This window comes from Apaloderma vittatum, unplaced genomic scaffold, assembly GCF_000703405.1.
Source record: "Apaloderma vittatum isolate BGI_N311 unplaced genomic scaffold, ASM70340v1 scaffold4347, whole genome shotgun sequence".
NCBI lineage: Eukaryota > Metazoa > Chordata > Aves > Trogoniformes > Trogonidae > Apaloderma > Apaloderma vittatum.
The window spans coordinates 1-16375 of record NW_009725544.1 but is presented as its reverse complement, the minus strand read 5'-3'; the positions used below and the strand labels follow the sequence as shown (position 1 = coordinate 16375).

The following is a 16375-nucleotide window of genomic DNA, read 5'->3' as shown; positions in this document are numbered from 1 at the left end:
TCTGTAGTAGTATTCATGTATGCAAGATATAGAATGCAGAGCGTAATGGAATTACAGGTCATTCATTTTGTAGCCAAATCAGTGTTAATTAAACAGGCTAGTGTGTGAAAGGCTAGATAAAAGTTGCACCTTATAAAACCAAAGCAGATGTTTTAACTTATAGTTTTAATATAGCAATCAAAGAAAATTCCAAATACTGTACAGTGAAGTGTAGTATAGTACACTATATACTGTTATAATACACTATTGTTACATTACAGATAAAAAAATCAAATATAATTAGTACAGCAATCACAAATAAAACAAACAAAACTGTGCTGGGTAACAGCCAGTACTGTGAATATGGTATAGTTTCTATGCTAATTTCTTTTTAATTCAACATGTAAAGCACTTACTGTTTAAAAAGATTTGTTTTCTAAATATATACACTATTTTAATTCTTATTTATACATTTTAAATAGCATTCCCTCCTAAAAGTGCACTCTTTCATTTCTTGGCAATAATCCTCATTAAACATAAAATAACTCTGAAAATACCACTCTTGTTTCAACCTTTTATTGCTCAACCACAGGCATAAGGGCTCAGGGGGAATCCTGCATTCTAAAGATCGTAAGCATCTTCTTCAATTTTAAAAATCTAAACTTACATCCACAAGCAAAACAAAGAAACCTCTTACTGTTGTGTGGTTTTTTTTAACAGAAGGATCAACTTCATATTATTCTTATTTTACAAAATCAAGTAGATTCTACTGTTTGAAAACAGAAGCCAAACAAATGTAGAGATAACAGCGGCATCTTCTTAAATTGTTCATTTTTCAGATTGAGCATCGCCTTCCAAATTGTAAGCATACTATAATTTTTATTACCTGGCATTTTTAGCGTATTGAAAAAGTAGCAAGCAACTCTGCTAACCTTGTGACAGTGACAATAGACTCTACATCTTGAAAGATTATAAATTAAGCATTTTGGTCTTGAAAGTGTGCCTGTTCACAGGGTAGATGTACCATGTTGAGGCACTGTGCCTTGGCTTGAGCGTTCTGGCGGAGACAAAGTCTAGCTCATATTTTTTATCTATCGAAAGACTAGTAAACTATATGGGATTCACAAAACCAACAATAGACTTTGCTGTTTTGTGACTATAACAGTAAAGATTTCCCAAATATATTTGTATGATTTCATTTGAATAGCTATTTACTTTCCCTCACTGAAATGCAAACAATTCACTGAGAAACAGCAGTATCAAAAAGTCAGTCTTACTAAGCAGCCAGCCATCTGAAGTAGTAAAAATCTTACAGTTGCTTAGAAAATTGATCTGTTCTCCTTAAGCTTCCCATATGCTCAACAGCAAGCTAATTTATTCTCCTGTTTGTTTGGGTTTTTTCTTTACTGGGCCTTTATTTTCAATAATTTCTTCCATTTAGGTTATACATACTAGGCCATAGTAAAATTTGAGGGTTTTCCAATAATGTACATCATCTTTGCCATGTGACACTGTGTAGAAGGTCATTGGCCTCTAGACAAGATGGTAAACAAGGCAGGTACTCAAAAGGAACCACAGCTTCTCTCCACAGGCAATTCAGTGGCAAGAAAGGGCCATTCCTCGTGCTGTCTGAAAACTCCTATTGACGCAGCTTCACATCCGCAATGAGTCAACATCTTCTCCTGCCCTTGTACCCCATCACCATTTTCCTGACTCTAACAGGGAAATTTAACACACACATGGGTGCTCCTAAGAAAGGCACACAGATTTGCCCCGACTTACATACGCACCCACCGCTGGCAATCAAATGAAACATCTGTTCAAACACTTCAGTGTTCTTTATTTCACTTCTACTGTACAGTTACACATCTCGCCGGCATGTACATGAAATTTAGCTTCACTTGAGAGCGTCAGAAGCACCTCTCCCAGAAACGCTGATATTTAGATGCATGGAAAGCTATGTGAAATAAGAACACTGCAAAGAAATATGCACAATCCTGCTTTCTGCCAGAGGAATTCACATCAGCAGAACTTGTGGTATTGACACCATTTTAGCATTCCTTTTTGAGATCGTTTTGTTTCAGGAACTGGATAGTTCCAATCTACATGACTTGAGTGGACCTGAGATGTCACTACGAGTGAGTCAAACAGAGCTTTTATCTGTGTCTGTTTCTATTTAGCTAAGAAGGAAAATGTCAAATTACTGCTGAAATGGGAAGTGTGTCAAAATTAAACCAAGTCTTCCTCTTTACACTGTAAAAGGCACATCAACTTCTGTAGTCTTACCAGAAAGGCATGAAAGAAGTAAGTATCTTTCCTTGAAATAAGGATGATGTGCAACAAATATTTCAGTTTATTTAGAACTTAAAATTCTCTCATAAACACTGCCTGTATTTTTCTTCAGCCGAAGAAGACTTCATTTTCTAAAGAAAAGGTTAAAAATGTCTAAGTGATAGCTACCTTGTCTAAAATGCAAGAGATCCTGGAGATTCCTCCCCTTCAGCCTCTCCAAACTTAACAGGAACCTGCTTCTGCTGTACCTTTTCTAAACCTCACGCGGTGATAAAGCAGAAGCCTCTAAGACTCAACATTTTCTGCAGAGAAGTAGCCTTCAGATAGCTAGACTGATTCATGGGAGACTAAATGTTTTCAGAAGTCATGGCAGGCTTCCAGCTGCTGCATGTGCATCCTGTTTCTCACTGAATAAGCCCTCCCCGTTAATCGGTGCATCAGCAAGGTCCATTCTGGTGACCCAAATTACCTCATACATTCCCAGCTTCCAAATTGTCAACTTACAGGTTAGCAATCTGAGATCTTAGTATTTGTCATTTAATGGTGAAAGGTGATTCTTATTTTTATCTGTAAGTAGTGTACTAAATCAGAAAATATTTATTCCCTCTACACAAAAAAGTTAATCCACAGAGGCATTTAAATTTACTCTGACAAAACAGGGGCTGTTCTTTAAGTGACTTGCTTCAGTTATTTTTTACATACAAAAATAAATCCTCACTCATGGGACATTTTACCATACTAATGCTTAGAACTGTTCAAGTGATTAGAAATGTAAAAAGTGAGGAGACTTTTCTGAATACAAACATATACATTACAACAACATTTGTGAACTGGTAAAAATCCACATGTGCACAAACACAGACTTCAATATTTAAACGCTCTTAATTCCTTTGAAGCTGTTATTAACACCTTTCATCCAATCAATGTTATTTTACCATTAGTGAAAGCAACAGTAGTGCATTTAAATATGACTAAGAAGCAAAGTGCAGTATTGGATACACATTCCATCCTTAGGGAGCAAGCGTGATGGCTGCTTCTTAAAAATGAGCACTGCAGGTCTGATGAACACGCTACTTAAGTGGATACCAGTTCTATTATCACTTATGCAACGCAATCTGCATCACAAACTGAAGGGAGGCTAATAGAGGTGGGTAGTCTTTCCAGACACTGAAACAGCACGTATTCCTTGTTTCCATGGAGTAAAGACTAAGGTTCCAAAAGCTCAATTATCGCTGAGCACTTTAGGATAATCTATGTCAGAGTGTAATTTCCTTCCAAAAAATTGTTAATTTGCTCTGAAGAGGACAGCTGTTTTATAATTCTTGCGGTTACTAACCAATGCTAATAATGAGAGACTTTTAAAAGAAATGGATTTGCCACTGAATATTTGTTGTCTCTTGCAACTGCCAACTTCTCCCCTGTAGTTCTATTAAAAGTTGCACAACATCTGACCAGCTGTTTGGGAGGAAATACAAACATCCTATCACTTACTAACAGAGCACCAAAATGTTGTGTCGGCTCAGCCAGCCATGCATAACCACACCACATTGACTTTATCTTCATCATACACAAAGTAGCCTTTTTCCTAACTTGCTTAAACTGACAATATGCAGAAATTAGAGATTTTACTAAAGTTACACTTATTCCAAGATTTCTGACAAGTGTATAGAGCTGTATGACTGGAAAAGTTTTTAAATCGGAGGAAGTGCCAGCACAATGTAATTAAAGTACTCTATATGCTGCAATATCAAATTGAGTAGAAGTTTAGTTTTGACTGCTTTTTGAAATTTATGTATAATTCATGTTTATAGCATTTTTTGAGTGGAATTAAGAACCTGAGCAGGATTAACTTTGTCATGTTTCTAGTTTTGCCTGTTCTAGCCTTTCCAGTAACTTTAAACTACCATGGTAAGAACCCTGCATGGGCTTACATTTTAAGACTTTTAAGGAATTAAAAATTACAAAGAATTTTCAAGAACCCACATTTACAGCAGATACTCATCTCAGTGCATTTCCTAATAAGTAATTTACAGGTAACAGAGCCGGCCTGGGCAGCAGTATGGTAATATTGAAAGCTATTGCCAATCACACGCTTATCATGCACTGAATAAGATGATATAATCTTTGACATACATACAAGATTTAATAACTAATCACTTTGTGTGGCCCAGCCAATAAACATTACATTTGAACTGTAATCTCTTCTATGCTTATTAGATTTTAATCTATCAAGAGTGATCCATTGGCTCAGTTGCATTAGTGATTCCTGCATCTTGACTATCCATCTCTTCAAGCTCCTCAACAGAATTTCCCTTTTGTGCTTTAGACCTTGCCGGGAATGTTGCACCCACAGAATTCACCACGTTACCATCAGTTGATTCGGTATTCAAGTGTTCAGTACCACCCAGCACAGAAAACGATTCCGGTAAGCCAGCCTGAAAGCCTCCAGTTTTAGCAGTTGAACTCACTGCCTCTCCTTTTCTTTGAGATAAATCAACTGATGCTGACTGCTCTGTATTCTGATCCCGCAAATGTCTATCCATTGAAGCCTGAATAGAAGAGACCATTTCCTGCAACTTTTTTCTCTGTGCCTCAATCAAAGTGGGGTCAAGCTGCCTGCTGTCTCTCATCGTCACAACTCCTGGAGCAATTCGGATAAGCTCACTGTTACCAGAAGCAGCTGTGAATACAGAAGGCTCAATTTTAGCAGAAGGACTGAAGTCCGATTCTGAGCTATGCTTTCTCAAAAGAGGTGTTTCCCTGGCTCTCTGATCGTGTTGTTGGCTACTAGACGCAGTTCCTAGGGAATGGCCCTTTCCTTGAAATGCAGTTATGTTATGCAGTTGTTCAGATTTCTTTTTCACTACTCCACCACTACCTAGCTTCAGCATTCCGTGTGAAGGACTCGATTCTCTGCTTCTTGAAGTAGCTTCTGCTCGCACTTGACTTAAGGCCTCTTTAACCAACTCTTCAACATCGGGACCAATAGGAAAGTGCCCAGCAGCATCCACACACAGCTCTAATCTGTCTTCTGCTGCATTGTACACAAAGTTTTTACCAGGCAGATGTGGAAAAGTACAGTGCTTGCCATCAGCCAAACCTAGAAAGACAGAAAACGTTATTCCAAGTGCTAACATATTTTAAACTCTTGCTCCGAATACACAGTAATTATTGTATTTAAACTTACTGCATCAAGTGTGTAAAAACAAACACAAAAAACCTCATTACTGTGAGAGAAAAACAATTAATTTAGTCTTGTATGCCATAAGAGCAATCACAGTGTACCCAAGAAGACGCTGCTGGCTTCTACAGTAATTCTAACGAAGAGACAGGATTGTAGTATTAATAGATAAAATAACCACATTGCTGGGACTTGCAGCTCTAATACAACGTAAGTAAAAGAAATAGTACATTCTTGCCGTAACACAGAGCAAGCCAAACCCCATCGCTACCACCACCCAGCCCCAAAATCACAAAAAAACCAAACCCAAACCAACTCAGAAAACTGCTAAAAAGCACATTTCAAATCACTGTCTATCTGGAGAAGTACTATTTAAGACCACTTCCTTACTAGTTTGAATTGTTGTAGGATTTCAGGCTGTACAACTGCTGTCAAGCCTGAGGAACTTCAAATTTGTTATTTGTCTTCTTCTCAGAGATGAAATGTTGCTAGATGAACAAAAGTGTTTCAAGTTTACTATCTTTAGTAATCCTGGAGATTACACCTACTAACCTTTACAAACCAAACATGAGGCTTAAAAGCTTTGATCTGCTATTTGTTTTGTTGTCCCATTCACAATTTGGCCACTCTGCTAAAATTAAGAGTTCTCTAGCCAAATTTAAGTTTTGAGCACCATTTGATATTTCAGTTTATCATCACAAAATACAAAATAACTCTTTCAACTCTGCCCCACACAGGCTGCAGTGAAAGCTGTAAGGTGACGACAGCTTTCTGTGAGTTAAAAGCTATTTGCAGACGAAAACTTGGCTGCAGTAGCTCTCTTCCGTTCTACCAGCTATGCAATAAGAGCTACAAAAAACACCCAGTTTTTAAAAAATGTCAGTAGTAGGTAAATTAATGGGATATTTCCTCAGAATTTTTTACAATTCTTGAAGAAAACCACCAGAAATTCTGCGTAAGGGAAGAAACACAACCAAAACATCCTATTTCTGTTATCAAATATAATGCAATCAAGTAAGCATTCTGGATATCAATGAAAAAGTCCACTCAATCTGAAATGTGACTAAATTGTTTTTATACTGATGAACCAACTGACCAATCTCACTCATCCTCCACAGCTTCTCATTCACAGCTGCAGAGAATCTACAGATGAGATTTTCTTTCAAGAATTTCAGGCACATAGCTCCTTTCTTTACATATCCATGGGAACCAATAACCAAACATCCAAAACACACACAGAACAACATTTAACCTCAAACACCTACCCACCTAACTTTGCCTGAGGAGCATATTTTGACTACATAATTTACCAGATCAACCTTCATCAGCTATGATAGGCCAAAACTGCCTCTGAAATTGCAATCCTGAAATCTCAAAATAAGATCTTAAACAAGATTTACTAAATCGAATTTCAACTGATTAACAGTACCTACACTTGACAGAAAGCTTTGTGCCATATGCTCAGTGTAATAGCTTAATTATTACATTAAGTAAAATATTAAAAATAGGTAAGAAGCTTCTTTAAGAGAAAAGAATAGTTAGATTGTTGCACACTGTAATTGCTTAAAATGTGAAAAATTAGTGGTTGATAAAATGTTAAAAATATACAAGTATATTAATGCTGAAATAGTAATTCTACCTACCAAGGTACCATAAAATACCCACACATACAGAAATGCAATAATGTTCAAGAACAGAATATCATCTCCGACAGCCTTAATTCTTACAGTGTCAGTTGTCAGACTCAAGTCAGGCATCTCCTGTGAGTTAATGACCAGTTAGGTTAAAATCCCTTGAATTTATTTCAGGTTCTCAACCGTGGCTAGTCATTCATTGGTCCAAAACGTCTTTTCCATCAGGCAATGTTAAGCTAATTCATTTGCAACAACCAATATACCAATCTTTACTATACAAGCATACTAAAAGGAAATAAATCTGCTATAAGACACTTGCATGCTAATTCTATTACCGATACTAATAATTCAGTGAGGGGCTGGGGCACTGAATATACCATGCACTTTAATTACTGCAAACAGAAGTGAAATTACATGGTAAAAACACCTGCTTCCAGGTATTTTACATACATATACATATATATCATATCATAGAATGGCCTGGGCTGGAAGGGACGTTAGAGATCATTTTAATCCAGCTTCCCTGTCGCCAGGGACACCACCTCTAGACTAGATCAGACAACACATGGGGACATATAAACCACCCTATCTATGGTGTATGCATATATAAAATGCCACATATATACACACATACAGAGATATTTTATATAAAAGCAAATATACTTTAACTACTTGCTTGATTATTCTGCACATAGTTCAAGATGAAACATTTATCAGCACAAAGAAGGAGATGGACATCTTTGCTTTTGAACAACAATCTTAGGAATATGAAACACAAATTTAACCAACCATTTATATCTAAAGCATGCAGTAACCCTGTGTAAAGTATCTACTAAGAAGCACACCAGAAAGGTGAACTGCTTATCCAGGAAATGTTGTAATGTATAACAGCAACAGTTCCTATGATCTTCGCTGTGTTTGATCTTTCCAGGTGGAGGTGAGAGGAGGCCAGAAATTAAATCAATTCACTTCTTGAAGTTGTTTGTACAATTCAAGAAGTTTAAATGGAGATTGTTGTAGAGAAATTTCAGAAAAGAAGAGATTTAAAGTGAATGAACTAGTCCTAGTGAGATTCCCTAGTCACAGGCTCCCTGAGGGAGCATAAGGAGTTCTACAATGTTATGAAAACGAACCATACTGTGGTAATATAAAAATATACTTATGCTTACAAGTGACTCAATAACAATTTACAATTTTACATATTTGAAAACAGATGAAAGAAGGGGTAAAACCAAAACCAAAAAATACCTGTGGTTTTCTTCATTATGCTGTAGAATACTCCACCCTGCTGGAACAATTGAGGAAGCCCCTTTGCGTAAGACCAAACATCTTCTCCTGCAGAAATCCAACACAGTTATTAGAATTAAGCAGTTGTATTTTAGCATAACAGACGATGGCTGAAAACAGAACTCCTTGAATTAAAAGCGGAATCCTCACTCTCTTCTGCGCAACTAAGAATTTGAATTTTTATTGCAAATTTAGAGAACAGGAGCCCAGGACTTCGAGAAACCTTCAAGAAAATACATCAGCATCTGCAGTCAAATATCCTACATGTTCTAGTACAAAGGTTCCCAACTTTGATCTGATCCAAGCAGCAACTCCTTGTTCCTTGCCAGGCCCTAAACAAGCATCTCCATTCCCCTCCTATCCATGCTTTTAGCATAAAACTAGGAAATGACTAACATGACTCCAAAATTCAAGCACATACCCTTGCACATTACAACCTCAATCCTATATCCCTACCTCTTCTCAAAAATCCAATCTCGATCTCACAGCTGCCCTGGAGCAGACTTAAGGTGAGACACAAACACCCGCAGAGGCAGCTGCATAGAAGCTCTCCCTGTGCCTTGCTTTCCTTGACTCAGAAACAAAACACCAACTGCCAGGCCCCGGCAGTCCTGTCTAACTGGCATTTTTCAAAGATGCCAAAATTGGCATTGAAATGTGACAACTTTAAATACTGCTGAGAGCTAAAAAAATCCCCTAGACTATGTAAAGAATGGAAAAATTGGGTTCCGATGACAGAATATCAGTAACCTAACAACACCTGCTAAATCAGTTTGGATCTGCATTTTTACCTACAACCTTTTCCCTCTTCTGCTAACCATTTACCTGCTTCAGAGATACGACGTGATGCAGCTGTCAAAGGAGCACAAACAAAAAGTACTGATAAAATCCATCCTCTCGATGCAGAAATCACTACTGCATGTATACATTGTCAGAAAAAATTGCTTTTTCCACTTTATGGCAAAAAGAGAACATACTGAGATACTTTAAATAGAAACTGCACCATTCTTTAGGCATTAAAATCTCAATAACCATGACTCTCAATTTTCTATAAAAATTGGAAAATGTGAATCATCAATTAAAGTTAACTGGATGCACTTACTACTTGGAAAAGGGATAGCTGAAATGTATGAGGCTGTAAAATATTACCCAACAATATTTCTTTGCTTGCTGTTACAACCAAAGAAAAAAATGTTATTTTTAATAGCTTCCACATACTGAATATAGGGTACATCTAAAACCTTGCTTGCCTTCCTTTACTGCATATCCCACGAGGTAACTGGCTAGTGTCCTACCTCTCTCACCTCAGATGGGAAAATGTTTTATGCTCGAGGCAGCGGCATTATGTGCTACAGCACACTTTGAAACCCTTCCAGCCACTCTCCAAGCTGGATCTTCACGGTCTCTACACCAAAGTCACTTCAGGTGGATTTGGGAAGGTATCAGAGAAGAATCAGTGGGGAGAAACTGTAGAAGAGTAACTTTACCAGAAGTTGTTCTAATGCTGCCTTCGCTTTAAAACAGTATTACTTGTGTTATCTCTACAAAGAGTATTTTCTGTTTCCCTTCCCTCATAGGCACAGGACTCCATACACTCCCCTGCTCCTCTGTGCCCTCACTGGAAGGATTCTGTTGCTCACCTCTCCACTTCAGGTGTTACTCAAGTCCCCATTCTCTATAAAAAGGTTTAATGCATCAGAGACCTACATAATCTGATTCATTTTAAATGCACTCCCTTAAACCATACATGCTCTGCTTCACTGCATTTACGTGCACATCAAGCTCACAGATTTGGCCTTCGCTTCCTAGCAAGAACATCCAAGTAAACCCAACTACTCATTTATCTTATTTTCCACCATTTACAGAAGAAGGAGATCCTGTCTTTTGACTTTATCCTGATAACTCCTGTCTACTGACTTGCTAATGAAACTGAAGCACCTCTCCAGTTCTCACTGACTCTACCAAAAAGAAAAAAATAAAAATAAAATAAAAGGAGTATTCTCTTTTCCTTCCCACTGTTGCCACTGCTTTCCTTCTTCTTCACAGAGCTGCATGGAGAGAGGACAATCACTACTGGTAACACTCTCTCTAAAGTCTGTGTTATTTGAACAGGGGCTCACTGCTACCCTGCATCCTTGTCCTCATTTACATTTTGAAATGCGCATCCCCGCACACTATGGCTCCGCATTTTCCCTGCAAGTCTTCCTGATGCTCTTAGTCCTGCCCACAGGTATCAAAACAAGCACTACAACAGTAGGCAATAGATTACAGTGGCCAGTCCACCAAAGCCTGGAGAGGCCACAGCCAGAAGCTGCACACTGGCTCACTCCATACCCAGGACTCCTACACTGCTGCTTTTAGCCATCCATTCGTATTTGAAGGGCTCCCTTCCCTGTCACAAGTCACCCACGAGGGTTTTAGAAGGAGCCCACTTTTACACATCAGTGGCATTCTCCAAGGGAAGATTTCATGTTAGCTCCAGGAATGATTTTTCAAGCCTTGCACCAGAGAAGCATCACTGCTCAGACAGCTTTTATGCAACACTGACAAGCACAACATGCAGAAAAGTGTGGAGAGCAGGGCTCACAAAACAAAGGCATCAGCCACTGAAAGAAATACAAACTAATGATGCTGTTTTGATAAAGAGATCTCTGCTTGGAACACCAAAAAACCACACAACCGCAACTGGACTTTCCCAGCTCAGAGGAACGCGTGTGTCTGATTCAACTAAACTACATTTGAGGTGGCATTTTGTTGCTTGTCGGGTTTTACTGTTTGTTTGGGGTTTGTTTACCACGGCAGCAAGATGTTTATAGGTCAATTTGGATGATCATTTAGTTAGATTAAAAACTCCCTCACAACACTACGTTTATCAAAGAGCTGATGTTCCCCACTCTGCTGATGCTCCAGTACACGGCTCCCTCAGACCAGCCCTCAGCCCCCCCACATTAAGGTAGGGCAACAAACGGACACTCTGCTACCCATAAGCATCACGCAAAAAAAGCAGGTGTGGACTAACTTACACCAGTGGAAGCCCAAGACCTTGACTTCATACAGCATCGAGCAACAAGTCAAAAGCTCTGCTGATAAACACAGGTTACAGGGAACTACAGCTGGCTTAAAAGCAAGCTGGTTTAATTCCAGAGAGATCCTGGTATCAATAAATACACTTAATTTAAACCTGGCTATTTTGATTTCTGATGCAGTGATGAATTCGTCAATGCAAAGAAAACTGATCAAAACAGATTCATATTTGGCTTGCACATATTCAGAGTGCTTCTGCATGGCTGTAATTAACATAATTAAAACATTATATTTTTGTAAAAGATTTAATGTAAAACCACAGTTCCTTTAATCATTTCCTTATAGAATTCTATACTTTGAGCTAAACAAAAAAAAAAGAAAGCTTTACAAAAAATCATGTGTCATATGTTAAGTGGTCCAGAAATTACAGCATCTAATTTTCCAAGGATTATTTTTAAAGTATATACAGAAAAACTAAAGAACATGATCTACAATTTTAATACGTTAACCAGCTGAGACCAGAAAAGAAAAATCCTAGTAACTGAAATATGAAAGAAGCATCAAGCCATCCTACAGGAGACCCTGTAAGAAAGAAAAGCTTTTAAGGATCCAGAGTGAGTAGTTAGAGATGTTTGAAGACGCTTTCACTATGGGCATGGCGGCGGAGTGGAAGGGGGGAAGAAATTGCTGTTTGGCCTAGCAAGCTATTTCAACAGCATCTCCCCTCTGCATGTTCTAATCTGACTGTATTAGATGAAATTTTTTAGCAGAACAAAGTTACAGCAAGAGTATGCAAGATCAGCTGACTCTCAGAACTCTGCAGCACTGCTTTTTAACGATATTGAAACCTAACAGGAAACACTGAGGTTCCTCGCCTCAAAAAGGCTGAGTATACCACCTTGAGGAACTGCCACGCCAACACTCTTAAGATTTAATTGCAAGGACTTAGGAATTTTCTTAGAATTTGTTTCCCCATTAAAAAATAAAATACCACACCTAGATTTTTTCCACAAGTACCTTTAAAGGAAAACGAAGGTCTGATGAGAAAAGTGATTATATAAAAATAGCGTCTCATTCAGTAGCTGCATAAGTTGTCATAACCGGTTGATTTATCATTTGCTCCCACTGTTACTTCTATTAGTAATGCAGTCAGAGAAGGGTGAGGTAAATTCTATTCTAACCTGTGCTTCAAAAGCAGAATGTAAAAGCAGTGATAGTCAAAGACAAAAATTGGCTCTTGAATACAAGATCAGTTCACAGTTTATGCATATCTGTGAAAAAACAACACACCTTAACACTGAAGTAACTGCTACTTTAAAAGCACATCAGAATTTTTTGTAAGCCAATAACTATGCTTTCAGCAGTATTTCCTGAAAACAGGAGAGCACTATTTTAAGCCTCACCCCAAAATTAAGACAGCTTTTAAACCTAACCTTTTCAGGCACTTTGGAACTGTAGTGTAAATACCAGTGCAACGAGGTGGACAGTGATTCAGCATGCTACCTCATAAGAGACACAGGAGTTAAACAATTAGGCCTGAAAAAGAATCAAAGTTCTTCTTGATGAACTTCTGACATATCACTCCGCGATTACGTAATCGTTTCGTTTCTAAACCATCACATGCTTTAACCACACCAAATGCCTCCAGCAAAAGAGAGGGCTCCCACAAAAAAAGCCGTAAATGTTACTCTTCAACTGGTTCATAGAGCTAAATGGATGATAATTACTGTTCTACTTCCTGCCAGTAAGCAGTAAGAACTGTGAAACCTGATGAAGGAAGTACACAAACGCAGGTCCAAATCTCTCTCCCGAGTCCAAATATGAAAGTAAAAACCACAGGCGCCTGATAGAAGTCCTTTTGTCCTGAATTATTAACAGTAAGTCAGACTTACGTGACTGACAATCTAGAAGCATCGTTTTGCAATCCTCTGTCCACCTTTGGAATCCAAATCTGTGTTTAGATTCTTTCAGTTTCTCCTGTGCTTACATTCTGAAATAATACTTTTCACAGCACTTTAAAAAGACCAGACCTACACTTAAAATTAGGAGATTAGCTAAAGGAACTGCATTGTGTTGATCTGCCCAAACCAACACAACTCCTTGTGGGCAGAAATGCCAGGAACCTCATCCTCAAAGGCGAGAATTTGGTCCTCAAACTTCCAATGAGGTCCGTGTCAGATACTCAGCGTCCCCTTCTTACCTCCACTCTCCATTTATTTCCTGAAACCTGAGAGATGTGGAGGAAAACAAAAAGTATGTAGCTCACACACATACACGTGTGTCTAATGAGAGGCAGGAAAAACACAGATAGCAGAGGAAACGCAGCAACTTTTAAAAGTAAATTCTAAAAGAGGACTTCATAGCAAAGAAAGAATAAATTGTCTCATATACATACTGTAAAAAAAAAAAAAATCACAACACTCAACAAATCACTGACAGCATATTAAATGTTCCTCTAATAGAGCAGTAAAGGAACTAACCTTCTCCACGATTACAGAAATGAAAGGGGGGAAAAAAGATGCATACACAACTAGATTCTAAAGTGTTAACTTCTACTTAAAAATACATTGTTAAATCTGAAGTCAGCCTTACCCATTAGCGTTGCTAGAAGACAGAGAGAATACATCTCCTTATCGACTTGCTCTTGCAGCTCCTTTGATGAGATTTTACTCGTCACAGTAATGTCTTCGTGCTTCACAGCATGGGCTGAGTGTGCTGAAGCAGACTGCCTGCCTTCCTCCTTACCTTTCAGGATTTCTATGGCAATTCTGTCACCATGCTGCAAAGGAACAGGCTCATTTTCCATGCCTTCTTTGGGAGGCAGAAGCTCTTTAGGAGGAAAGCCATAGCGAATACATTGCAAATATGGGGGAATATTAAATTCTCTCGCTATGCTTTCCTGTAGTTCCAAGAAGGTGGTAGTGCACTTGAGGGTAAGCATGGACTGCCTCCCATCGTTTGTGGTTATTCTAATTTTCTTTTCTTTTGTAGATGTTGGAGAATACGGGGTCTTTGTTGGTGTAGCAGGTGCTGATGATGGCCCCTCACGAACAGCCCCAGGAGAAGCAGTCCTCGGTTGCCCTTTATGTTCCTGTTTCAATTTTTCGCTTTTCCGTTTCTGCATTACGGAAGCCTGGTCTGCGATGTTCTGCTGAATAGTTCTTTCGGCTTTGCTCATATTCAACTCCTCCTTGTGCAAAGTTTTTGTCTTCTGTCCAGTCAAAATAATTTTGGTTGGAAGTTGCGACTCTAACTCCTGTCCTTGCTGTACATCATCAGCTCTTTGGGCATGAGCACCATCAATATTTACAGGGGTATAATCATCGGGGTTCTTTTTGGCAGTTTGATGCAATATTGTGTTGACAACCTTCTGAACGAGAATCTCACTACCGAATTCACCAGGGAAATGCTTGGTAACAAGTTTCATGGCGACGTCATACACGTTGCTGTTCAGAGATGTGTCACTTTCATACTGGAACCAGTAGACTGTCTCTCTAACCACTCTTCCACCCCACTCTAGAGTAATAGGAAAAGCTTCAGGGAGATTATCATATTCTTTACCTTCCCAGTAGTGCTTGAATCCACAGCCGCATTTGCCACCTGCAGACCTGGTATTAGTTCTGTCTCCATCCAAATACGAGACAGATCCATCTTCTCTGACGCGACGCATTAAGTTACCATGACACCAGTTACAAGCGGTCAAACTACTCAGGCTATAGTCTGGTACCAGTACGTCCTTTGCAGGGTTGTAAGAACACACCAAACTGTTCAGAGGGAAACTGTAATTTTTGTCAGGCCTTAGCTGGCCGTGGGTACTTTTCGCCAGGTTATAGAGTTTGCCCCCAGGAGCCAGCCATTCTGGAGGAACGTGATGCTCTGAAAGGGCCCCACAAATGAGGCACCTGTGAAGGCGGTTGTCCATCACCGCTTTTTTGGCAGCTGCAGTGACTTCTTCAGGCTGGATTCCTATTACACCAGTCCTTCTGTAGAAATACTGATGTACATCAGCTACAAGACTGGGATGGATACCGTGTTTACTCATGAAAACCTCCTCCATTGCAGCAACGAGCCTCATCAGGTACTTATCTTGCAAACTTCTGTCTCCTCCAATAACACAACCACCGTCCTCCTCTAACTTGATGTACTTTTTGATGAGGTCTTGAGGAACTCCCCAGGCTTTAGGAAGTAGCTTCCTAGGCAGTTTAGGTAAAGCAGCACCTTTTATTCCAACTAGAGGAATATAATGGTTACGTCCTGAGCTACTCCACGCAATGCAGATCGGCTTGTTCAACATACCATCTTTTCCCATGCATTTTTCTAGGGGTATCAGGCCAGGGAGGAATGTTGCTGAATAATCTCCAGAGCTTCGCATTCCACTCAAGCTGTCTAACAGGATAATAGGCCGGTGAAGCACGTTGGCCAGACCAAAGATGTGAATATTCCTAAGGCCCATCGGCACACCTTCCGGAGGAACAAACAAAGGGTCACATTCATTGATAATGTCCTCCCACTCTGCTGCATCAATGAAATCATGGAAAAGCGCCTTGTAGTGACTCAGATTCTCCTCAAAGTGCTTCTTCAGATTCTCTCGCAGGGCATGCCAGAACAGTTCCCTCCCAACAAGCGCCCGCGAGACTGCGTGGACGAGGCAGTGGCCATCTCCATCCACGTGGACGGGGATGAGGCACTCCTGACTGTTGTTGGCCTTCTTGATGTCCTCCAGGGTGTCGTGCAGATAGATGAGGCTGCCAGAGCGGTCCTTTCCGTATCCGATGGTTTCAACGTGTTCTGGCTCGATGAGGAAGGCGCGGTCGCCCAAGAGGGAGCAGTCAAAGATGTCTCCCTGGTTCATCTCCGTGAGGAGCTTGGCTTTGCCGGTCTGCTTATCCATCCCGTAGCGGGCCAGGATGGGGGCCAGGAGCTTGCAGTGGTAGTTGGAGAGGCCCATGACTTTGACGAGCTCGGTGTTGCGGCGGGG

General features: G+C 39.6%; 1 protein-coding gene across 1 annotated transcript; it reads right to left on the bottom strand.

Moving 5' to 3' along the window:
* Positions 1–3599: 3599 nt before the first annotated feature.
* On the bottom strand, positions 3600–16369 carry VCPIP1 (valosin containing protein (p97)/p47 complex interacting protein 1; the record flags this gene model as incomplete). The annotated part of the gene is made up of 3 exons (XM_009872932.1): positions 3600–5371; positions 8335–8421; positions 13990–16369. Coding segments are annotated over 3 exons (3339 nt in total), but the record flags the coding sequence as incomplete, so codon positions are not given.
* Positions 16370–16375: the final 6 nt, after the last annotated feature.